General features: G+C 48.0%; 1 protein-coding gene across 1 annotated transcript; it reads left to right on the top strand.

Annotated features, from left to right (window-relative positions):
• Nucleotides 1–4,696: 4,696 nt before the first annotated feature.
• On the top strand, nt 4,697–15,509 carry OSTM1 (osteoclastogenesis associated transmembrane protein 1). Its single transcript, XM_064170179.1, has 6 exons — nt 4,697–5,040; nt 8,102–8,216; nt 9,656–9,753; nt 11,241–11,405; nt 12,253–12,418; nt 12,727–15,509. The coding sequence occupies exons 1-6, from the start codon at nt 4,711–4,713 to the stop codon at nt 12,780–12,782; spliced, it is 930 nt and encodes a 309-aa protein (XP_064026249.1). The 5' UTR covers nt 4,697–4,710; the 3' UTR covers nt 12,783–15,509.
• Nucleotides 15,510–25,661: the final 10,152 nt, after the last annotated feature.

Here is a 25,661-nt window from a genome sequence, read left to right as displayed (position 1 = left end):
TTTAAATGCTGTTCATGGTGTCATATGGTTTGGAATACCCCTCTGGTCAGATAGGATCACTTGTCCCAGTTATGTCCCCTCACAGCTTCTTGTGCATCCCCAGCCTACTCATTGGTGTGGGGTGTGAGAAGCAGCAGAGGCCTTGGCTCTGTGCAAGCACTGTTCATCAATAACCAAAACATCCTTGAGCTATCAACCCTATTTTCCACACAAATCCAAACCATAGCACCGTACCAGCTGCTACAACACAAAGTAACTCTCTCCCAGTCAAAACCAGCACAGCTATGCACACAGGAAAATAATGCTCCAGTGGGACACTGCTAACAAGCGTGGTAGCTCAGGCTGGGTCAGAAGCAGTTCAGCTAGACAAGAGTTTGTCTACCTGTTTTAAACAAAGCTCACAGTATCTTTTGGAAAGAATTGGCACACGAAGGCCCCAGCAGCTGCCTTGTGAATTAGCAGAGATATGAAGGTGTGCAATGGAGACGGGGAAGAAAATCTTCCTGTCACCAAAGGATGGCTGTGCAAGGAAGACATAAGACTCTCATGCTGAGCTTTGACACCTCTGCAATTAAATTAATCAAGATTAGTAAAAGAAGACCCCTGTTTCCACAATCCCAGAGGCACCTCTCTGTGGACACTTTCTTGCTTTTGCCAGTCACTCTTTCATATGAGGAGCAGTTTGCCTCCAGGGCAGCAGTTTTGGCTGTGGAGGCAGAGCTCTTCCTCTCTTTTCCTCCATCTCTCAAGCCACCGTTTGCCCTGCTCTCCCTTCCCAAGCACTCAGCCTCCCGGTCCTCCCTGACTCCTTCCCCTCTTTACTCCATATGTTGAGGTTGTCACTTAATATCCTGGCATTGTTTTATGGTCTGGCCTCACTTTTCTAGCTCTTTGGTGAAAAGGCTTGATCCAAGCCATCATTCTTTGAGGATAACAAGAAAACTTGAAAAAAAGCATCAGTTCTCAACTCACAGTGGCATGAAGCAGTAGAAAGAGCAGCAAAGGCAGCAGGGAGACAAAGCAAGGGGAAAAACAAGTTCACAGCTTCAAACTGCTCATTTCCCCTTGTTCACACTGCCAGCTCCACAGATCCAGTAGGATGGGATAGGAAATCAATATTCATTTGCTGTGTTCTGTTTCTACCCTGTTAAGGTGAGGCTCTTCCTCCTGCAGAATGACACACACTTTTTCCTGCAGCCAGGGTAGATTTTGAAGTACTTGGATGTGATTTTACGAATAATTTGGACTACATAACCAGGCAGGATTTCTAGTATCCTTACTTCTTTCTGAGATTTGGTGCTCAAGACCAAATCCTGCTTGCTTTAGTCATGAGTTCAAACCACTTTGATGTGGCTGAGCAGAAAGGCAGTGGCACCACTTGTAGAAGAGAACTAATCAGGTCTGCTTGGCAGCTGTGTTGTCAGTCAGGGTAAATGCCAGTTTCTGCCTGGTAACAAAATTCATCTAAGATCAGAGAAGTGTCTTATGCCTTCCCCAAGCCCCTTTTCTGAACCACAGATGAAAAATATCAGTGACTTTCTAATTTTGCTTCGTAATGTCACATTTATTACTGATAAAAAGGAGAATCACTTCATGATCTCATACCCTCCTTATGTGTCTGCAGCAATGCATTTATTAATGCCCCAAATGTTTATATTCCAGTTAAGGCTCAGAGATTTAACCTGAAACTCTTAAGCTTAAAAAAAACCCAAACAACCCGAAACAACAAAAAAACAAAACCAATTTTGTCCCTCTCTATTACTTTTAAAACTTTCCCCCCTCTCTTTCCCCCTCGAATCCCCTGCCCCACGACCAGTTTTCCACCAGTAAGAAGAACACGTTCTCCCGTAGAATATTTCAGTCGCTCAAGAGCTGGGAAAAGGCATCCCCCTGAGCCACGAAGAGGAACATGCAGCTCTGCCCCCCCTCAGCACGCCCTCCCCGGCGCTTGTGGAGACCCAAGTACGGGAGAGTCCCGGTAAGGACGGAGAGCAACTGGTCTGGTGCATCTTTCCATCGCTCCTCCCCGGGGATGCCGATGCTGTCGGGGTGCTGTGGGACGCCGAGGGTCTGCGGGAGCCCCCCGCCGCCTCTCGCTGGGGCGATGCGCGGGAGTGCTGCTGCCCTCTCCTGGGGGGATGCGGGCAGGCCGCCCACCCCTGCCCTCCTGCCTGCCCACCTGCTTGCCCTCCTGCCTGCCATCTTTCCTGCCTGTCCTCCTGCCTGCCTGTGCTCCTGCTTTCCCTCTCTCCTGCCTGCCTGCTTACCTGTCACCCCAACCACCGCTTGGCCCCGGGCTGCCCGGCCACCCTGTCCTCTGCACCAGCAAACCAGGCTGCCAGCTGGCTAAGGGAGGCTTAGGGGTGACAAGTGTCTCCCATCCCCAACTCAGGGTTGCAGCTGCTGGCTTGGTGTGGGCAGTGCCACTGCCCCAGGGTTTCTCGGTGCTTAGGATGCACTCCTGCTAGTGAATGAAGCAAGGAGGGGGCATTCCCTGGCTCTGGAGCTGTCTGCTAAGCAGTGTCAGGCTTTCAAATGTGGTGGCCTTGCCAGGCATGGTCCCCAGACCAGCTCCAGTCTGCAAGTACTGGCGATCTGGTACTTTATTCCCATGCAGTGTAATTTCTCTGTGCCATATCCATGGCATGGTTCTTGTTTGTTTCAATCCATTGCTTTGAAAGACTTTCCCTTAGAGCTGAGGTATTCAGTCCACTCAGAGAAAGATGCTCTCTACTACTATTAATAATGGCACCATTACCGTTATCTTTGCTGTCATATTTTTGCCTGACAGCACAAGTCCTGGACATTTCCCTGCTGTGACATTTCCTGCACAACTGGCACAAGTTAATATCAGGTGTGCCAGGTGACATGGAGTGCACAGTGAGCTAGTATAAGCTTGCAGTCAACTCCTGACAGCTGCCACAACTGTCACACCACCATCAGCCAACACTGTCTGCCATCACTGGTGCCATGTGTGCACTATTGAATCAGCTGCAAGAAATGGATGAGACCATTACTGCCCAGCTCTGTTATTTTCAGAAGGTGGCATGGAGTTGCAGGGCTCAGCTCCATCTTTAATGTGAATCTGACCTTCGAATCATAGAATCAGCCAGAGTTGGAAGGGACTGCAAGGATCATCTAGTTCCAATCCCCTGCCATGGGCAGGGACACCCTACCCTAGAGCAGGCTGCCCAGAGCCTCATCCAACCTGGCCTTAAACACCTCCAGGGATGGAGCCTCAACCACCTCCCTGGGCAGCCCATTCCAGGCTCTCAGCACTCTCATGGTGAAGAACTTCCTTCTTATGTCCAGTCTGAACCTCCCCATCTCCAGCTTTGCTCCATTCCCCCTAGTCCTGTCCACCTGCAGACTAGGACAAAAGCCCATTGAAACAGCTGGAAGGGGTTTTGGTCAGATGAAATGGGCATGGAAGGGGTCAAGGTTCTTCTAGGCAGCGGAGTTATGAGGTAACCTGGCACTGTAGCCCCTGGTGAGGGGGTTGCCTGCTGCTGCACTCACTCCTCTCTTGGAATTTTCCCTTAGATAACTGTGATTTCATTCAAAGTGGCCATGGGCCACCAACACAAGTATCCACTTGAGCCATAACTTGCAGAAAGTGCAGTCCCTCCCTCATGGACTTTTTTCTCTGGTTTGGGGAATATTTTGGATACGAGAAGAAACTTTTCAACTAAGATGGCTCTCAAACACAGGCACAGAACCAGCTCTGTGATACTGTGAAACACAAGGCACAGAAACTGCCCTCTCCGTAAAGCAGAAGGTATCTGGGGTCAAATAGACCCTCACACAAACCTGCCCACACCCGGCCCTGGGAGTGACATGGCCAAAGAGACTCGCCGAGCGCGGGCACTTGCCGTGCGCATGGGCACCTCCCGCTCTCGTTGTTGCACTCGGGCACCTCCCGCGCCCGTTCTTGCGCTCGGGCATCTCCTGCTCCCGTTTGTGCGCACGGGCATCTCCTGCTCTCGTTGTTGCACTCAGGCACTTCCCACACCCGTTCCAGCGCTTGGGCATCTCCTGCTCTCGTTGTTGCACTCAGGCACCTCCCGCACCCGTTCCAGCGCTTGGGCATCTCCCGCTCTCGTTGTTGCACTCAGGCACCTCCCGCACCCGTTCCAGCGCTTGGGCATCTCCCGCTCCCGTTGTTGCACTCAGGCACCTCCCGCACCCGTTCCAGCGCTTGGGCATCTCCCGCTCTCATTGTTGCACTCAGGTATCTCCCACACCCGTTCCAGCGCTCGGGCATCTCCTGCTCTCGTTGTTGCACTCAGGCACCTCCCACACCCGTTCCAGCGCTCGGGCATCTCCTGCTCTCGTTGTTGCACTCAGGCACCTCCCGCACCCGTTCCAGCGCTCGGGCATCTCCCGCTCTCGTTGTTGCACTCAGGCACCTCCCGCTCCCGTTCCAGCGCTCGGGCATCTCCCGCTCTCGTTGTTGCACTCAGGCACCTCCCGCTCCCGTTCCAGCGCTCGGGCATCTCCCGCTCCCGTTCCAGCGCTCGGGCATCTCCCGCTCTCGCTGTTGCACTCAGGCACCTCCCGAGCCCGTTTTTGCCTCACTCGCCCCCTGCCATCCTCTGCCCCGCCCCTTTCCCCGCCCCTCTCCCGGCGGTGGCCAATGAGCGGCGGCGCCCCGCGGCGTGGGAGGGTGGTTTGCCGGCGCGGCGCTTCCGGTTCCTCAGCGCGGCCGCGATGGCGCCGCTGCGCTGCTGCCTGCGGCTGCTCTGCGCTCTGGCGCTGACCCTCGGCCCCGCTGCCGGCGAGGTGCGCCGGCTCCTGGCGCTGGAGGCGCTGGGCGAGGCGGAGGAGCTGACGGAGGAGCTGTGGGGCGCGGGGCTGCCTGGCGACCTCCCCGAGCTGGAGCCCGAGTGCCGCCGCCTTCTCGTCGCCTTCGCGGAGCACAGCGCGGAGCTGACCGACTGCCTGGGCCGCCGCGCCCGCCCGGTGCGGCTCTGCCAGGCCTGCCACCGCTACTATCACCGTCTCCTCGCACAGTACGGCAACATCGCCCGTGCCGTCGGGGTGCGTCCGCGGGGCTGGGCGGGCGAGGGGGGCTGCGAGGCTGCCGGTGGGGGAGACCAGCGTGCGGCCCTTCGCGCAGCGGAGCAGGGTTCGGGGGCTGGGCTGCTCCCTTGAGGCTCTGAGCCATATAAGCTCAGTCTCAGAGTGCAGCCGCGCTGCGCGCAGGAGGATGTGGGTCACTGGGGAAGGCAGCCGAGACGCTGCTGTTTCACCTTCCCTGCGGCCTGACAGTCGCTGCCTAGCCCAGCTCTGCACCCTGGGCCGGCTCAGAGCCTGGACACAGCCTCTGGTGTGGTCTGTGACACTAATATGGTGAGTAGGGCACCCGTCTTCTGGATGAGCATATCTCCACCCTGTGAAGGTCAGTTTCCATGCACCCACCAGGTGCGTAAGGCAGATAAGCAGCGGCTGGGAGTGTGCTTGGGAAGCACCGCAGGTGGTGCTGGCTGCTGCGCGGTGGCATGGTCTGTGCAGGCAGCTCCCGGCATGGTTAAGGGCAAGCAGCTCCACCTGCAGAAAAAGGCTTTGCTCCTCTGTGCAAGTGGAAAAACTTGAGTTGCTCTTGCTGATGTTGCAATGGTTAAAGCAGTGCCCTGGCTTGCAGGTCGTTGTTTAGCACTAGTGAGGAACACTGCCAGAGCTCAGCTGCCAGGCACTTCTTGGAAAATTGGTGGTCTGTGTGACATGAGTGATGCACATCATCTGTGGGGAGCCATGTCACAGTGTTCTTGGCTTCAAAGCTGACGGGAGTGTGTGGCAACAAACTAGATGGCCTGAGTGCTGGCTGGAGTGACTAGACCCCACCTTGACCAAAGCAGGGCTTTCTGTTAACTTCCTCCAGACTCTTGGTCATCTTGGTTTTTTTTCATGTCTTAGTGTTGGAGGTGGTTCATGGCAAGTTTTGCTTGTTCTCATCCAGTTTATCCATTTGCAAAAGTTAGTTCCTGGGGTGCTTAGCCTGGAGAAGACTGAGAGTGTATCTTGTCAGTACTTCTGAAGTGTGAGTGTCGAGAGGATGAGCCCAGACTCTTCAGCAGTGTCCAGCAACAGGACAAGGGGCAATGTGCACAACAACACAGAAAGCTCTGTCTGAACATAAAGAAAAACTTCTTTACTTTGAGGTTGGTAGAGCACTGGACTAGGCTGCCTGGAGAGGTTGTGGAGTTGCCTCTGTTAAAGATAGCCAGAGCCCTCCTGGATGCAGTCCTGTGCAGCCTCCTGTACATTTACCAGGGTGGTTGGACTAAATGATCTACAGGTCCCTTTTCAACCCCCACCATTCTTTGGTTCTGTGAAACGTGTAGCCAGCAGTCTCTTGCTTTCATTTGCAAACCTGTAGTCTGTTTCTCATATGGAAGCTGTTTCATACCAGTGACTAGGTAAAGTGAAAGCAGGAGGCAGTGATTCTCTTTAGTACATCCAATGTGGTGTTTTGGCTAGGATTAGGTTGCCAACACATCCCAGTGCTTAGAGTAGGTGTGAACTCACTGCAACTGCTGTGCCTGAGTACTGGCAGCGTGGGAGGAGTATCCATTGTGTGGAGTGGGAGACATGTCTGTATTAGAGAGTCTTTGGCTTTGCTTCTGTGTGTGGATTAACTAACCAAATAAATAAAGGAAGTGACCTCTTGCAGCCTCAGTCCATGTATCAGGTCTTTTTATCTTTACAACAGTTCAAGTGCAGTCTGAAAGCAGCAGCTAAGTTTTGAACATGTCTGAAATGTAAAATCCTCCTCGTTGGGCTGATGAAAGAATAAATTAGGCAAACATACTTGTGGAATTATCTAGTTCTGCTTGATTCAGATTTGAATGTGAAGTGCTTTTTTCTCCCCACTTACAAGTCCAGCTGGTGGGGAAGTTGCACAGTTAAAAGGCCTTCATGAAGCAACCAGAGAGTTTCCTGGATCAATGGCTTTCTGTAACTCAGTAGAAGTGAAAGTGGGTGAATGCAGGAGTTGCCAGATGTGGCAATACTCAACTTCTGCAGTTGAGTCTCCAAGGGAAACTTATTAAAAAAACCCCAAAAACCCACCCCCAAAATCCTGCTCTAACAAAGAGAAGTGGAAACTGAATCTTTCATAAAGCTCTGCAAGGAACAAGTTTCTCGTTAAAGAGATTATTTTCTTGTGTGTCCCACATCACTTATCAAAGGGTTTTGGCAGCCTTTGCAACGTTGGGAAGTGCTTAAGTCAGTTTAGCAGCCAGAAACCAGGAGCTAGAAAACAGGAGTCAGCTGACTGGAGGTCATGGTTTCGTATCAGTGATTTGAGGGAGAAAATAAAGCTTGGAAGGAGAAAACCATGGCTCTGAATTCTGATAGGGATGCTTCCTGTTTATTCTGTAGCTGCTTTTAGGGCAGCTCTGCATTCTTTGGGAGCTTGGTCCAGAGAATAAGTTTCTGCAGGAGCTGTGCCAGTGCCTGCTTTAAGGATGGGATGTGTTGGGTGCCTGCTAAGACAGATCAACTTGGCAGCTAAGTCTAGAGAATACAAGAGCCCAGTCATGAGTTTGGAGGCAGCAGCCATGGGTGCTGCTTTGCTGTGGCTGCGTGGTGGGGGAAGTTTGCTGCTGATACAGTATGTTGGTACAGCTGTCTTGGAAGCTGTTTTCTATTGTTTGGGTTTGTTTTGAGGCCAGTCTGTTGATTCAACTCCTTCAGATATTCAGCCTAATGAGAGTGACCCTGTCCTCTCTGACTGCATTTGCCTTCAGCTGGTTCCTGGGGCAGCAGCCCAGAAGTGGATGAATATGAGGTACCTGACAGAGGAGGTCCTGTCTCCTTGCTCACTTTTATTCTTTGGCTGACTTGCATACAGCCCTAGTCCATCTTCCCAGGCCATGTGCAGTAGGATGTCTTCTTTGTAGTGTGAATTAGAGGATCAGAAGATTTTTGCTGTTCCATCAGTTCTGCTCTGCCTGTTCTAGAAGTACTGATGTGTTGTGTTGGTTCTTTATCTCTGCTTCCCTGAAATGCATTTCAGAGTGTTCCCTTTGCATTTTTAACAACTGATGGCAATTTTTTTGTTCTTGTTTTTGTTGTTTCCTTTTTTTTTCCCTTCCAGAATTCCTCTGAGAGCCACAACTGTGCCAAAAGCATCTTGACCTCAGACAGGCTGCAGATAGTTGTGACCCTTTCGGAGTTCTTTAATGAAACCTGGGAGACAGCCAACTGTGCAAGTATGTGACTCCCCCTGTAGCTTTTATGTTACTGCTGTAACTTATCTCCTCAAATTTGCACAGGTCAGGGCTGTGTGCATTTGTTTAAAGACAGTCAGGAGGTAGTACACAAATCCTAAACCAGAGCCACTCAAACAAAGGGTTCAAGAGCTTTTTATTCACTGAGGGATACTGCCAAAAATCTGAGGGCACTACTCTGTTGGAAAACTTGTTACATAAATACTTTTTTTCAGGCTGCTCTTTCAAAAGGTAGTCTTGCCAGTTTTCTTTGTGATCTACAGGCCTTGTTGAAGACTTCCCAGTGCTGTTTCTTCTGGTTTTCTCCTGTGTTCCTGTTGTTTTCTTTTAACTCACAACATTTTTTGTTTGTTAATAAAATCAGTAACTCTGGGATCCTTGCATGTTGAACAGTATCTGGCCCTACAGCCATGCTTCTGATTTTGTTTTGTGGGTGGAGGGTGTCCCAAGAGTGTTCCAGTGTCTCACTGGCCACGTGCTGATGGTGCTGTGCCATGCTTCCATCTGATACTACAGATTTTTGCCATGCCACTGGTGTGGGCAGTGGAAATGTACACTAGGAGATGCACTGGAAAGCTGAGGGAAGTAGAGAGTTGAGTGTTAAAGGTGCTGGGTTTGCTCCAGAGCTCCTTGACAGTCTATAAAGGTTTGCTCTCCTCTGTGAGTCTGGGCAGGTAAGGGCTGGAGAGGCAGCACAGCAGCTTTGTGCTCTGCAAGGTCCTGCTCTGCTTAGCTTGTGCCCTGTGTGCTGCCTACCCAGTATCCTGCTGAATGCTCACCCTCAGCACAGATGATGCTTCCTTTCAGGAGATTTTTCTAGACTGTTGGCTTACTCTCCTGGTGCTGTGCTTGAACATCTACATTCCTAAACCACTCTTGCCTTCAGGGGTCTGTCTGAAGTGGGGTGGATGGAAGCAGCAACGAGTTAGGGTTGAGGAAAGCACCAGAGCTCCCCTCAAGCTGATGAAATGGTCACCTCTTGATAATAACCTGCACTCCAAACCTGTTGTGGTCTAGATGTTCCCTGGATGCTTCCATTCCATCCCCAATGCCGTGCTGCTGCTTGCACGTGACGGCTGTTGTTGTGCAAAGCTAGATGTGCAGGGCAGAGAATAAAAGTGATGTCTTGTTTGATCTTAAAAGTCCAAAGATAATTCAGACCCCCTCTTCAGAAAGCTCTTGATGATAGTCTTCATCTTTCACTTAATCAAGGGCAATTAATTCTGAAATATGCTCTCGATGAAGAGTTGGGTCAGCGGGGCTGAGATATCAGTGGCAGGCAGCTAAGGAAATGGCAGCGTTGCCTAGACCTGTCTGTTAGAGTTGAGAGCTCTTTGTGGAGTGGAGTGTCTGGGGCTTGTTGGCTATGGAAATGTTAGAAATTAGAATATTCTGATTTTTTTTTTCTCTCTCTTTGACAGACTGTTTAAAGAACAGCAGTGAGGGATTATCAGATTCTACTGTAGAATTCCTGGATTTGTTCAATAAATCCCTGACGTGTTTTGAACATAACCTTCAGGTATTTATGCTGTGTATTTAAGCACTAAATCCTTTAATTGCTGCCAAAATCTTTCTTACACTGAATAAACTACAGATGCATGTTAGGCACATAAATGTCTGGTGAGCTGGTGAATTTTAGGCAGATTAAAAGAGTGATCTGCAAAGTGCAGATGTTGACAGGTGAAGAGATGAAGATTAGTTCTAATATTCACCTTGACTTCACTTGGTATATAATTGCAATGCTGCTTCACCCCAGAATATCTGAATCCACTGTAGTTGGTAATCCTGTAGTAAGAAACTTTCTATCTGCATGCTGTGTCTTTTTCTTCCTCTTTGGAGAAGTGTTGCCTTCTGCCTTAACAATTCCATCTTTAAATAGCCTTTTGATAGGACAGAATAGTTCAGACAGATCAGTACCTTGAATCACTCTAACAATTCCTCTCACTAGTGCACTACCCTGAATCACTCTAACGATTCCTCTCACTAGTGCAGTACCTTGAATCACTCTAACGATTCCTCTCACTAGTGTAGTACCTTGAATCACTCTAACAATTCTTTTCACTGGTGCAGTACCTTGAATCACTCTAACAATTCTTTTCACTGGTGCAGTACCTTGAATCACTCTAACAATTCTTTTCACTGGTGCAGTACCTTGAATCACTAACAATTCTTTTCACCAGTGAAGTTATAGGTGGGCAAAGTTTGCCCCTATCACAAAGGCAATATAATAGACTTGGTGAAGTAAATATCCTTGTCCTCAAAGAAAATACCCTAAATAGTTGAAGAAGCAGCTGGATGCATTCCATTTCAGTCAAACTGGCCAAGTTCTGGGGTCATTCAGTGGTAAAAATGAGAAGTGATGGGTGTGGGATAAACTCCTGAGGGAAGCGGTTTGGGATTTTTGGTTGTTGCTAGTGATTTCTAGGAAATGTGCATTTAGAGTCTTCACCAGGAGCAGTGTGGGCTGGCCCTACTGATCAGCTCAAGTGTCTGACCCAGAGGTTGGTGGGTAGCTGATACAACCATTCCTGGGCTCAAGTATCTCTAGAGATTCTAGTTTTGTTTTCAGGGGTGGTGAAGGCAAGGTCTGTCCCTGTCAGTACAGCTCTGCAGTAACCAGCAGTTACTTGTTGGGTATGGACAAATGAAAACCAAAACAAAGTCTGAAGGAGCCTGATCTCTGGCTGTAGAATAACGTTTAACAGCTAGGGGATTTTTTGTCTCCTTCTGGTAACTGGTACTTTTAAAATCAGCTTTAAAGAAAGAAAAGCTGCTAGTTCAGGCTACACTTAGAGATGCATAACGTGCAGGACATGGATCCTGTTCCTAGTGAATTAGAGCTGGTCACTTCTTGCACTCCCCTGCAAATTGTTTGGGCTTCTGCTCAATCTAAGATGCTAGAAATACAGATTTGGGTTCAAACTTCTTTCTAGTTCTTAAAGATAGATATATATATTAAAAAAGAATGCCTTAAAACTCTGTATAAATGCTCTTTTGTAACCCTAGGGACAGACTTCTTATCTGTCACCAAATAACTACACAGAGGTGTGTAGAAACTGCAACGAAACCTACAGGAAGTTGAATGATTTGTACAACAACTTGCAGAGGATGAACAGGCAAGGTGGTGAGTCTGGGCACTCTGCACACTTGTGTATCGACGTGGAAGATGCAGTAAGTATGGACTGACACTCAGCAGGGCAGGCTTTCATCTGAGCTATTTGTGCTTGCCTTGCTAGACATTGCCCTTTCCTGCTTGGTGTAGGTACAGGCAGCAGTGCCTTGGGCAGGTTGACATCTCGTGGGGAGCTTGCTAGGTCTTGCCTTCAGTCAGTGCAGCAGGAGTGTCACTGAAGCTCACCCAAATGCAGCCTGCTTTGTGTAGCTGCAGTTTAGTTTCTTGCAGTGGAGGGGCTGGATTTGAAAAATAATAATCTCTTAATCTTCTGGCTTTTAATGTGAAGCTTTACTGCTGTTGTTCCAGCCAGGGTAAGAACTGATTCCTTATTGCAGCAGTTGTTTCTAGGGGTCCTCAGCACTGGGGACATGTTTGGAAGAAGATTTGTTACCTTGTGTGGTTTTATGTGGTGCTTAAAGTGTGGAATTAGCCCTGTTCCTGCAGGCTGCCAGTGAGTTCTCTGGGAAAGAAGCATGTGGCAGAGTGCCTGAGTAGAGTCTAGTGTGAAGCTGATGGGAAATCTTGCCTCTGCTTAAGTTGTCTATTTAAATTGGAAGTGGTAGAAGCCCCATCCTTGGATGTCTTTAAGGCCAGGCTGGATGTGGCTTTGGGCAACCTGATCTAGTGGAAAGTAAGTGTCCCTGGCCATGGCAGGGGGGTTGGAACTCTATGATCCTTGAGATCCCTTCCAACCCTGCCGATTCTGTTTCTACATTTCCAGGGATTGGCTGCCTTTTGCAGGGAGATCTGTCAGAGTATTTGAACTCGATGGTCTTGATTGCTTTGCTGCACAGCAAAAAAGGCCTCTGCTTGCCTTGATGCCTGCTTGTGATTTTCTTGTAGATGAACATCACTCGGAAGCTTTGGAGCAGGACTTTCAACTGCTCCATGCCCTGCAGTGACACGGTCCCGGTGATTGCAGTCTCGTCCTTCATTCTTTTCCTACCTGTTGTTTTTTATCTCAGTAGCTTCCTTCACTCAAAGCAGAAGAAGAGGATACTCATTCTGCGTAAGTGCTGGTGCTGGCATTTCCCTGTTAGAGCTGGGTGGTGCCAGGGACTTGCTTGGCTCTGCTGGGAAACGGGGGCCCAGCCAGCTCTGCCTGCAGCTGTGCCGACAGCGCTAATAGCGACTATTAGTCTGCTGCCGTCCCCTGAAGAAGGGCAGAGAAGAGCTTCAGCCATATCTTTTCATTAAAGTTGCTGGACGTGAGCAGAAAGCTGTTTGCAAGTCTGTGTGGGATAAAGGGAGGGAGTGGAGAGACTACTTCTGTGGAATTCTTTGTGTTTAATTTTGATGTCATTTTTCCCTTCCCAGCCAAGCGCATCCAGTCAAATGCCAGTCTTGTGAACATCCAAGAAAAATACAGCTGAGCTGCAAAACAAAACCTGAGAGCTGCTGCTGCTGCTGTACAGTGGGTACAATTGTGCTGGAATGAGGCTGGCACAAAAGAGGAGTTAATTATGGTTTAGTGTAATGATATGGAGCAACACAAGTTAAACAAAATGCTGTCTGACTTCTAAGCGAGGATATTAACCAGGCAGGGCTGTGTGACACTGTATGGACTCTGTGGTTTCCTTCAGCCTTGGGCTGAACCTGGTGTTTTTCTCTTTCTAAGCTTTTGTACTTCTCACCAATAGCATAACTACACTTCTTGAGTGGTGTTTTTCCTTATTTATCATATTTGTTTCACAGAAGACTGAATTCCCAATCTTTTTGGAAGTGGTTTTCATAGGCAGGCAGAACTTGAAATGATAATTTGATGTCCTTGCCTGAAACAGTGTTTAATTCCAAAGAATATCCAGTCTTGCCAGAGTCAGAATTGACAGGAAACCTTAAAAAAAAGATAGAAGGAATAGCTTCTGGTTTTCTTATATTGGTCTGACCTCATGCTTCTGGTATCTGTTAAAGAAAAAGCAAGGCCATAAAACATGGAGAGAAGGTGGTAAACTACTGTGCCCAAAGCCAGCAACAGCACTGCCAATGCAGAGTGGTCTTTGACTGCAATGTTCAGCTGGCTCTGAAGCAGGCAACAGGTTTAGTCATTTGCACACTTTAACCACTAAAATAATCACTTGTCAAAGTGTTACATTTTCAGAGGCTTGTTTTGGATGGCTGCAGGGGAATGCTTCACTGTTTTTTCTGTTGTGTTATTTCCTTTTTTTAATTATAAAGGTGTTTGATGGGTTGGTTTGGTTGTGTTTGTTGTTGCTTTTGTGGAGAAGTGAGGTCAAATCACTGGAGATGCTCAATTCCCTGCTTTAGCATTTATGGCTTAATAAAGAGGAACTTGGCAGGGGAAAAGTTACCTTTTTATTTTAGCAATAAATGAACCAAAGGGTTCTCTAAAGCTGTCCTGAAAGACAATGAAGATACTCTGTTGAGGATTGCTGATTTCCCAGAACTAGTTTAAAATCATCTGGCTTGTGACATAGGTGATCATAAGCAAATCCAATCCAAGCTTGTAGGATTCCAAAGCTGATGGAGAAAATCCTGTAGGGCTGCTCAGCATTACTGACAGGCTGTGGGCTCCATTCAACCACTGCAGCAGTACCAGCAGTCCAGTTTGGTTGTGATAGTCCTGTTCTGGGAGAATAGTGGAGTTGAGATGATTTATAGCTATAACTGAGGTTAAGGAATGCCAAAGTCTTAGCTCTCATTTCAAATGTGTTGCCTGACTTTGAGGTGAAAATGCATGCCCACTACAGCTGAAAAATTACATTGATCTTAGAATCTCTGCCTGATGTCTGTCAAAACACCCCATGAAGTAGTCTGATGTTACTTGGACTGGCTTTGGAGCCTAGAATGTTATTTTCTTTCCCTTTGCACTAAGGCTCAAATGTATAACACTGTAAAAACAAAAAAACTAAACCCAGTCCTGAGGGTCTTCAACTCATTGTTTTTCTTGTTTGTTCTTTTTTTGTGGGTGGGTTGCTTTAAGTTAGGACAGAACTCAAAACTCGGATTTTAAAGCCAGCTTGAGAGTATGTTTAATATTACATAAAATGCTGTGTTAGTGATGGGTCCCACCCACAGGATTGCCTTTTTGTGCTTCATCAGTAAGAAGCATTTCCCTCCCTCTGTTCAACGTGTGAATTTCTAAGTCAGCAGTCAGCTTCCAGCAATAACATCAAACCTTTTGCTGATGACATAAAGTTACCTTCTCGTGGCTGGCAGAGGAAAAGGTTTCTTTTTTTTATATATATATATCTATTATTCTTAAACTTCAACTTTCTAGGACTTATTCAGCTGCCTGCTGCTAATAGCATTACATTGATTTGGGCCATCATATGATTGAGAGCTGCTGAAAGCAATCTTTCATTCGCGCCAGCTAAAGCCAGTTTGTATGTGCAGCCTTTCGGAGGGGAACAGCTTTTCTACTGTAAGCAGTGGCTTTTTGAGCACATTCATGTTAAGTAGGTCTGAAAGTCATTACTTTTGGATATGGTGGTTAAGCACTTTAAAAAAACCCCAACCCCAAACCCCAAGCAGATAATTGAAAAAGATCAGCTTTCCTTCTTTTCCTGGCTGCTGAGCCAAACGGAAATACTCATGTGACTTTAAAGCAGCAGTGAAGGTTTACACTTGAGGGTTTTTTAACTAGCTACTATTCTCTTTTCTTTTTCTTTCCTCTCCAACTTTGTACTACTAATTTTCCTTGCCATGAGTGTTATAGTTTTGGGAGGGTATTTAATATATAGATTGGAATTCTCTTTGTACTCTGGTTCCTAGAGAAATGTGGAGCGTGTGGATTATGTTGAAAGCAAACCTAGGATTCTTCTGGCTGCTGCTCTTTTCATCATGAGTTTCTCTTTCTTTTGGCCTTTTTTGTGTTTTTTATAGATATATTATATATATTTATATATATTATATATAATATATACACAACATATATATTATATATAATATATTTACATTATATATAATATATATTCTTATTAGTGATACTAAATAGGATGAACTTTGAAAGTAGTGGTTTGTATCTTTTTGTGCAAGTAAAAGTTTCTTACTGTGGGGGTAGCCTTTTGATTTGTATTTATACTTCCTAGGAAGCCTCTAAACATGGGAAGTCAGCTGGAATAAAGATTGTCAATAAACAAGGAGGTGTGTGGTTATTTAATTGCTTCATTTATAGCAGTTTAATGCTCCTGCTGTTCTGGGGTTGTGCTCAGGAGCACCTGCTTATTATTCCTCATTATGCCATTTGCTGGAGACCAGCATCAGAAAGATGTTTTCAAAGCGTGGCTGTGGTGAATTGCAGAACAAATGAAGTGCCAACTGCTGAGCAAGGGCTGGAGCTTCAGCTCAGCCGGAGCCTGCTCAAGTGCATGGAAAAGCTCCTGCTGCAACGGAGTTCCGTGGGTGGGTGGTGTGAGCGAGTAAGGCGAGTGGGTAGCACTTGCCGACTCTGGGGGGAGGCTTTTGGTTGCCTCCGCTGGCCACTTGCAGCTTTAGCGGGTGAGGTGTGGGACTGCTGTCGAGCTGGAAGGTTTAAAATGGCAGTGCAGTGCCTCACCATGGACAGAGCCTGGCATCTCACCGGCCGGCAGTAGCCTTGTGTGCTCCTGGTAGGGTATGGACACTCTCCAGCATTTCTAGCCTGATCTTTTAAGTTCGTGCAGGGTGCACCGTTTGTGATTTGCCAGCGTGAGAAAGCTACACCTTGGAAGAGCAGAAGCAATAAATCCTGCATTGCTTTCCCCAGCAGCGGGATCAGTGTCTTGCTGCTTGCAGGACTCAGGCAGAATGATTCACATGCAGCTACCAGCCCTGTGATGTGCCCAGATGTGGCTGTGTTCCTGTGTGACCTGAGATGGATTGTGTGGTCCTGCTCTGGCTGGGGGGTTGGACTGGATGATATCTTTGGGTCCCTTTCAACCCCTGTGTTCAGTTCTGGGCCCCCCAGTTTAGAAGGGATGTTGAGAAGCTTGAGCATGTCCAGAGAAGGGCGATGAGGCTGGTGAGAGGCCTTGAGCACAGCCCTATGAGGAGAGGCTGAGGGAGCTGGGATTGGTTAGCCTGGAGAAGAGGAGGCTCAGGGGTGACCTTATTGCTGTCTACAACTACCTGAGGGGAGGTTGTGGCCAGGAGGAGGCTGCTCTCTTCTCTCAGGTGGCCAGCACCAGAACGAGAGGACACAGCCTCAGGCTGCACCAGGGGAGATTTAGGCTGGAGGTGAGGAGAAAGTTCTTCCCTGAGAGAGTCATTGGACACTGGAATGGGCTGCCCGGGGAGGTGGTGGAGTCGCTGTCCCTGGAGCTGTTCAAGGCAGGACTGGACGTGGCACTTGGTGCCATGGTCTGGCCTTGAGCTCTGTGGTAAAGGGTTGGACTTGATGATCTGTGAGGTCTCTTCCAACCTTGGTGATACTGTGATACTGTGACACTGTGATACTGTGATCCCTTCTAAGCCAAACCGTTCCCTGAATCTTCCTCTGCTCCCATCCGAGGTGAAACTATTGGCAAGCTCTTGGAAATACTTAGTGTGAGAGAGACTGGCTGCTAGCTGGGTGGAACTGTTAACTTTCAACACTGAAAATCCCCCTCTGGTGTCAGCACTGTAAGTATCATGGACTGCTGCAATTAAACCAGTGCCTTAAGTTATTCATAATACTCTTTCTGGGCACCATTCCCACCTGCTTAATCTGTGCTCTGGAAGCGTTTATTAGAACTGACTGTTGAGAGATGCCAAACTAAACCAGACACTTAAAAGAAGTAATAATAAAAACCATCTATATGGTGCCCTAAACTGGTTTAATTTGTCTTTCCTCTTCAGTCATCCCACCTGTGACTGATTGATTTGCTGTACTGAAAGTGCCATTCAACTGAAACAAGATTAGCTGCTTAAACCACCGCATTAAGCATGGAGCAACTTTTAATGCTGCTTTACGTTTCACTGTGGTGCTCAGCACTTAGAGCCGTGTCTCCTGCTCTCCTCTGCCATGAGGATCACAAAAGGCTCTGGAGTGGGCATTGGGAGGCAGTAAATTCGAGTTGGGAGTTGAAATGCAGTGCCTCTGCCACCCAAACCTAAGTGGAGCTGAATTGGTGAGCAGGATTAATGCATGAATTTATATTCCCTGCAGGCTTTTTCCGGGGTTAACCATGAAGTAAATGGCTTATGTCAAATTGATCTAGGTTAAGACTGAGAGAACAGCCACTGGCAATCAGAATATTCCTCTGGATTTCATTCAATTCCACCCCCTCCCCACCACACACCCTCCCAAACAGTAGCAATTTACAGCGGGGAAAACAGCTTGTGAGGAGTAAACCTCTTGGCTTTAAAGGAAGGGTCCCAAGTGAGATGTGCTAAACACTGAAGATGTTCAAAGGAACCTGTGGCAGGGCAGGGAAAGATGAGTGCTACAGGTATTTTATACTGTCCAGTCTTGTACAACACAAAGTCTCTTTTATAGTAATGGCCTGGTCTGAAAAGGTTAAGCTCTTCAGTTTCCAGGTAAAACTTTTGTGTTCTTCTCTTTCTACTGCAGTGGAAAACCTCAGCTGGAAGTCTCAAAAGTCAGTGAATTTCCTCTAGTGTTTTGTTTATTCCCTCTGCCATGAAAAGACTGCTTTAGATAATTACCTTCCCCTTCTGTTGATTAAGGAGCAAATTGTATTTGTTAGAGCAACCATATATTCTCCCCAGTTCTGAAACTGACACCTTGCTCCCTGCAGCCCAATGTTGTATTTCACAGGAAGGCAGGGGTTGGAAACGACCCAAAGAGATCATCCCTCAACCCCCCTGCCAGAGCAGGACCATACAATCTAGCTCAGGTCACACAGGAACACATCCAGACAGGCCTTGAAAGGCTCCAGAGAAGGAGACTCCACAACCTCTCTGGGCAGCCTGTGCCAGGGCTCTGGGACCCTTCCAGTCAAGAAGTTGCCCCTTGTGTTGAGCTGGAACCTTCTATGCTGCAGCTTCCATCCATTGCTCCTGGTCCTATCCCAGGCAGCAGTGAGCAGAGCCTGTGCCCCCCCAGCCCTCAGGGATTTATAGACATTTATTAGATCCCCTCTCAGTCTTCTCCAGCCTAAGCAGCCCCAGGTCCCTCAGCTGCTCCTCATCAGGCAGTGCTCCAGTCCCCTCATCATCCTCACAGCCCTCCACTGGACCTTCTCCAGCAGATCTCTGTCCCTCTTCAACTGGGGAGCCCAAAACTGAAGGCAGTAGTCAAGATGAGGTCTCAGCAGGGCAGAGTAGAGGAGAAGGAGAACTCCCCTTGATCTGCTGGCCACTCTCTCTAATGCACCCCAGGATCCCATTGGCTTTCTTGGCCACAAGGGCACATTGCTGTGCCACGGATGACTTGTGTCACTTTTCCTTCAGAAGGCTGTGGTGAGTTGCCAGTGTCTGTTCCTGCAGCTTTTTAAGTTCTTGGGGATAAACTTAGCCTATTGAATCCAGAGGGAAATGAACTTCAAAGTATTGTACAAGTGTGCTGAGAGCAGTTACTCAAACACATAGGAATAAGGGAAAAAGAAGTCAAAAGGGGGGCTGTGCTGCAGCAGGTTTTCAGGTGGAGGTTGTAGTTCTGTGTGCTTCTTCTGATGATTGCTGCTTCTCTGCAGCTGATCAGAAGAGAGAATTGAAAGTCACCTGGCAAAGGGAGGGTTGAGGGCAGCTGTTTCTGCAGGGGAAAGTGGAAGGCTGCTAGGAGGAGCAGCCTTGGTTTGCTTTACTCCACGGGGGGGAAAAATAGCCTGAAGAAGATTGCAGAACATCTGTCTGAAGGCTGAGTGCTGGGATGCAAAGAGGGCTGGTGAGTCTTGACAAAGAGGTTTATTTGCCACTGTCTTCATGCAAAACCAGGTGAATGGGGTGGAGTGCCCCAGGAGGGTGGTGTATGCCCCACAGGCAAAATGCCTTCAGCAGCCTGTGTCGAGCTGGCCAAGGGGTGGGTGGCAGCAGTCGTGTTATTGCTATCAAACATGCATGTGGTGCCTTTCCCCACGTTATCAGGAGCTCCCTCAGCACCAGTCACTGCTGTCCAGACTGGACAGGCTCAAGTGATGACTGCATTTTGCTCCTGGGGTCTGATTGTTCTGGGTTCCTGTAGCTTGTATCTCTGCTTTGTGTTCCAGCAGCCTGGGTCCCTACTCTGGGTTCCTGTAGCTTATATCCATGCTCTGGGTTCCAGCAGCCTGTGTTCCTGTGCCCTATGTCCCTACTCTGGGTTTCTGTAGCCTGGGTTCCAGCAGCCTGGGTCCCTACCCTGAGTTCCTGTAGCTGGTATCCATGCCCTGGGTTCCTGTAGCCTGGGTTTCAGCAACTCTGGTTCCTGCAGCTTGTATTCCTGCTCTGTGTCCCAGCAGCCTGAGTTCCTGATGCATTCCATGCTTTTTTTTGCCTGCTACACAGACACACAGCATGTAAGGAGCTGCCTTTGTGGCAGCCACTCACTTGAATTGCTTTAGCCCCACTCATAAGCTCCCACACTCTTATTTAATGCCAGGTGATTTGAGTGGTCTAAATCACAGTGATGGAAGCACTTGGACCATCCTGTTTGATGTCCAACAAGCACCAGGAGAAGGGGCAGTGAGAAGGAAGGAATGAGGTAGCAATAACAAAACCAAGCAGGCTTGAGTAGCCCTGGGAAAGCCTCTGCCCTGCCCTGGCTTGTATAACGGAGGCTTATACAACACATAACCCAGTCTGACCCTGACCCTGCCAGTGCTCAGGACTATATTTTAACTAAGATTAAGCTTTCTTCTCTTTTTCCTGGAACAATTTTCTTGGCTTTTAGCTTGCCTGTTGGCTGGCATGGTGAAGGCAACCTCATCTCTTTATTTCTGTGATGTTTAGTCAGCTGCAGTCTGCCAAAGGGGTGCACTCAGCTCCCCCCCCACACCTCGTGGAGTCCTGCAGCAGCATCTCAGCAGGGAGGACACTGGCAGAAGCTTCACCACCCATCAGTCTCTGCTGGCAGCTGGGAGAAGGAAAGAAGAAGGTGTTGTTAAGTTATAGGCTGGACTTGGTGAGCTCAGAGGTCTTTTCCAGTCTCAGTGTGGTGCTGGTTCAGCCACTCCTTGAGTCCTGTGCTCAGTTCTGGGCCCAGCAATTTAGGAAAGATGTTGAGGCGCTGGAAGGTGTCCAGAGAAGGGCAGCAAGGCTGGGGAGGGTCCTGGAGCACAGCCCTGTGAGGAGAGGCTGAGGGAGCTGGGGGTGTGCAGCCTGCAGCAGAGGAGGCTCAGGGCAGACTTCATTGCTCTCTACAGCTACCTGAAAGGAGGTTGTAGCCAGGTGGGGTTGGGCTCTTCTCCCAGGCACCCAGGGACAGAACAAGAGGACACAGCCTCAAGCTGCACCAGGGCAGATTTAAGCTGAACATTAGGAGGAAGTTCTTCACAGCAAGAGTGATTGGCATTGGAATGGGATGCTTGGGGAGGTGGTGGAGTCCTCATCCCTGGGGGTGTTTAAAAGGAGGCTGGATGAGGCACTTAGTGCCGTGGTTTAGTTAATTAGAAGGGTTAGGTGATAGGCTGGACTTGATGATCCTAGAGGTCTTTTCCAACCTGGTTAATTCTGTGATTCTGGCTCTGAACTGCTGCAAATGTGATGGAGCAGCATTTGCCATCTCAGAATAGCTTCTGGACCCTGTGGTTGCTTCTGTGTCTTCAGCTATCACAATCCTGATGCAAGCAGAGTGGGTGTAACTTCTCCTAGTTTCAGCAGATGGGAGCTGGGCTGTCACTAGAATGCAGATGACTGTGGCAGCCACACCACAGAGATTTGGCTGTGCTGCAGGAGGATGCCACATGCTCCTCCTTTGAACTAACTGCTCTGAACCAGCTCCAAAATCTTGAAGGCAATTAAGATGGGCAAACCCTTATTTTTGGTTTGTATTTATGATGATTTCAATGCAATATCTGCACATTCCTCCCCCTCTCCCCCCAGATGTATGCTGCAATGCTGGGTAAGGGAGCAGCTCCACCTCTTGTGTGATTGGGGTAGAAATCAAAGTTGTGTCTTATCCTAATGGTCTGACACTATGAACCCTTTGGGCTCTGACACTATGAACCCTTTAGGGTCTGACACTATGAACACTTTGGGCTTTGACACTATGAACCCTTTGGGCTTTGACACTATGAACCCTTTGGGCTCTGATACTATGAACCCTTCAGGGTCTGACACTATGAACCCTTTGGGGTCTGACACTATCAACCTTTTGGGGTCTAACACTGTCAGTCCTTTGGGGTCTGACACTATGAACCCTTTAGGGTATTTCTGGTGGAAATTCAATTCAAGAGGACAAGAAGTGTGAGGTACCCTGGACAGGCATATCAGTGACAAATAAAAATGTCTAATGTAGATTGCTAAGGGAGGTTCAGGATGGATGTTAGGAAATATTTCTTCACTGAAAGGGTTCTCAAACCCTGGAATGGTCTCCCCAGGGCAGTGCTGGAGCCACCCTCACTGGGGGTGTTCAAGCAGCCTGTGGACCTGGCACTTAGGGACATGGTTTAGCATTGACCCTCCAGTGCTGGGTCAAGGGTTGGACTTGGATTACCTTTGAAGTCTCTTCCAACCAGACACATTCTGTATTTCTGTGGGGAAAAAAACCCCAACCAAACCACAGGAAAAGCATTTCTTTTTCTCCTAAGTGCATCTTCTTGGTTTCAGGGCACATTACTTCTTAGTTTCTGTGCCATGAGTCAGGCAATGTGTGAAATGGAAGTGCAGGGACTGTCTTGTGTCCTTGCTTCCAGGATCTGAGGAAGAAGATGAGAGAGGAAAAAAATCAACCCACTACAGAGACTGTTGGATGTAAGACTGAGAGACCCAATCTTACTCACTGGCAGGAAAAAAAAATGTATATGCTGCTAGAAGGGGATAAAAAGAGGATAAATTCCAGTCAGATGTGCTTCTTGTGAAAAATGACTAATTTAATGACATTGGTAGCTTAAAAATAGACCTTGCTTTAATAGGAAAATATTTTAGAGGTCATTTAGAAAGAAATCAAATGAACAGGAAAGATGAAGAGAGCAGGACTGGTTGCCTGGGTTTTGTTGTTTCCTAGAAGCAGATCTCATTCTGAGGGCAGCTTTCCAGAGCAGCAGTAAAGCCCAGCACACATACAGTGGTCATGCTCATACAAATAAGCCCCATCCGTGACTCACAAAGGGGTCACAGAGGTGAGGAAACAAGTGCTGAGTGGTGAGAAAATGAATTCAACCTCTCCTGACCCTGAGGCAAACTTTCCTGTGCCTACCAGTTTCAAAGTGACCCACCCAAGGTTTGACCCTGTGGAAGCTGGAGCCTTTCTGCCCTGGTTCCTACCAAGAGGGATGTTCCAGGAGGAAGAAAGCCACCAGCTCCCTGCACACACCAGCAAATCCCTGCCTGCCTGAACCTGGGAGCAGCCCAGCACAAATGTACACTGGTGAAACTGGGTTGCTTTGATCTGCTGCTTAGAATCCCAGAAGCATTAAGACTGGAAAAGACCTTTAAGACCATTAAGGCAAATCACCAACCCAACACCACTGTGCCCACTAAAGCATGTCCCCAAGTGCTATGTGTACACAAATTTTGAGCACCTCCAGGGATGGTGACTCCAGCAGCTCCCAGAGCAGCCTGTTCCAATGCCTGATCGCTCTTTCAGTAAAGAGATTTTTCCTAATGTTCAACCTAAAGCTCTCCTGGCACAGCTTGTGTCATTGAAACACATGCCCTGAGCATCTGTGGCTCCACAGGGAAGAGCTTTGGGGTGAAAGCTGTAAGGGCAGTGCTGACTGTAGAACATAGGAGCTGCCAAGTGCACCACCTCTAGTCAAGGAGCCTGTCTCCACTCTGCCTGACAGTCCTGGCATGATGGAAAGGACTCATAATTTTTGGTTCATATCATCCTTGATTTCCTCAACCTTTGCCATTTCTCTTCTGCAGCTCCTCCAGCAGCAGGGATGCCCCAAATAACTCTCTCTAAAATGCTGTGTCTGAACACCTGCCTCAATTTATACACCAAAGACATGAAAAGGATGAATGCAAAGGGGAAACCTTTGATCTCCTTGCCCAAATAACCATATCAAAAGCCCTTTTCAATGCCTTTTGCTGGAACACAGAGAAGTCATGAACTCCTTGGCTGCTGGCCAAACACATCAGAGAGTATGGACCAAAGTGTTGCTTGGTGCTCTGCTGATCTTCAGAGACATGAGCTGACTTTCCCTATGCCTGGGTTCAGCCTCTGGGGGTTAGGAAGGTGTTTGGCTGGCTGGACATGCTGCACTTTTGGCAGTGAAGTGGGATAAATGTGCCTGGAAACCTGTGAGTGTGTTTGGGAAAAACAGTTAGCTCCTGGAGTATCATAGAATCGTAGAATCAACCAGGTTGGAAGAGACCTCTAGGCTCATCCAGTCCAACCTAGAACCCAGCCCTGTCCAGTCAACTAGACAATGGCACTAAATGCCTCATCCAGTCTTTGCTTGAACACCTCCAGGGATGGTGACTCTGCCACCAGGATCCCACATGATGGAACCTGTGCAAGTCCCAGCTGCAGGGAAAGCAGAATTTGCATCTTCCCAGGCACTGCAATCAACTGACCACAGGGCACAAATGTGGCTTTGTTAGTTCCAGTCCTTGGAAGCTACCTAAGCCAGCCTCTTGGTTCTGCCTTATCCCTAGGTCCTTCTTTGCCATGCTGGCAGCACCATGCCTCCTGGCCCCGGTGCATTTGCCAGACTGGCGTGAGGGCAAAGCAGCCAGCCCAAGGCAGTGGTGGGACCACTTCAGGAGGACCTTGGAAAGATGTGGTGTGTCAGAAATGTGCCTGCAGTGCTGCCTGCTGCTGTGCTGCTCAAACACAAGAGGATTTTCTTTCCCCTTAGTACCAATGAGTTTTATGCTGAGTTGACTGAGTAAGACTTTCCAGCAGAATAGTTTCCCTGAAAGATTAGGAAAGTCAAATATTTCTTAGGCTCTCTGTCATGTCTGAAATCTCTTTATCTCACATATGAATGACTTCTTTTTCCCTCCCTTTTTAAACTGACACACAGGCACACACACACAAGCTGAACATAAAGCTTTCCCTTCCAGTTGTTGCTTTTTAGCTGCTTCATTTCCTACTTTAAAACTATTATTATTGTTGTTTTTATTGTTATTATTATTATTACATCACCATCATAATTAATATATCACCATAATATTAATCATCATTATGATATAATCATAGTTATGATATCATCATTATGATAAAAGACTGGATGGAGCACTTAGTGCCATGAGCTAGGGCTGGGTGCTAGGTTGGACTGGGTGATCTTGGAGGTCTCTTCCAACCTGGTTGATTCTATGATTATAATTATTAGCATTCTAATTATTAGCATTCTATTGTTATTAATTATTACTTTAGGTTATTTTTTATTCTTTTAAGTTCAATTTAATGCAATTGAATTTAAGGTGAGAGCCTGAGAGAGGTCAGCTGGAGCAGGAGCGCTCTGCTTTTCCCTTTCATTAGCACAAGCCACGACTGCCCACAGCCTTCACATTTGCTTCAGCTCTTCCCCAGAGCTCTTTGCAACCTGAAGCAGGACTTGATCGTCGGTGAAGAGGCTCTGAGCTAACAAAAGCAGAAGTCAGGCAGGGAAGGTCTGACATGTGAGCTGTCAGAGGTGGTGTCACCGCCAGCTGACCCATCATAAGACCTGCGGGGAAAGCCAACGGGCGCCCTGCTCAGGAGGTTCTAGTCCCTTGCTCCCTGCTAGCCTGTGCTTGGAAACAGATTGACTAACATAATAGAGTGATTTTGTAATCTGTCATAATACCATAAGCTACAGATCCACAGACTTTGACCCCTCGCAGGTATAATGAGCTCCTTTATTCAGCTGCACATGCTCTCTCGATGGGGGAGAGAGAGGGGGGCTTTTCCTAATTATATATCCAAAGCATATGTTTTGCCCAGAAACAAAGCATTATATTCATTAGTGAAATCCTCTAAGCCAGGCTCTTTTTATTAGCCAGTTAACTAATTGACAGTTAAGAACATGTATTAATATCACGGTGTAACCATGCAGTCACTTAATCTGACAGCTTTGTTCACATCATAGCACTGCTCCTCTAAGTTGCTGCAGTGCAAGGCTGCATTAGAAACCTGCTGGTGTTTGGAAATCTACAGCCCAGCTGGGGGAAATAAGGCATATCCATGTGGTCACAGAATCAGAATCAGAGAATCAGTCAGGGTTGGAAGGGACCACAAGGAGCAGCCAGTGCCAACCCCCCTGCCATGCCCAGGGACACTCTACCCTAGAGCAGGCTGCACA

Source organism: Pogoniulus pusillus, chromosome 33 (assembly GCF_015220805.1).
Source record: "Pogoniulus pusillus isolate bPogPus1 chromosome 33, bPogPus1.pri, whole genome shotgun sequence".
Classification (NCBI taxonomy): domain Eukaryota; kingdom Metazoa; phylum Chordata; class Aves; order Piciformes; family Lybiidae; genus Pogoniulus; species Pogoniulus pusillus.
This window is presented reverse-complemented; position numbering and strand designations above follow the sequence as displayed.

Bases quoted from the DNA above. Each gene is read 5' to 3' on its own strand.
- OSTM1 (XM_064170179.1), top strand. From the start codon at position 4,711: ATGGCGCCGCTGCGCTGCTGCCTGCGGCTGCTCTGCGCTCTGGCGCTG. The intron at 5,041-8,101 runs GTGCGTCCGCGG...TTTCCCTTCCAG, and splicing joins ACATCGCCCGTGCCGTCGGG to AATTCCTCTGAGAGCCACAA. The intron at 11,406-12,252 runs GTAAGTATGGAC...ATTTTCTTGTAG, and splicing joins GTATCGACGTGGAAGATGCA to ATGAACATCACTCGGAAGCT.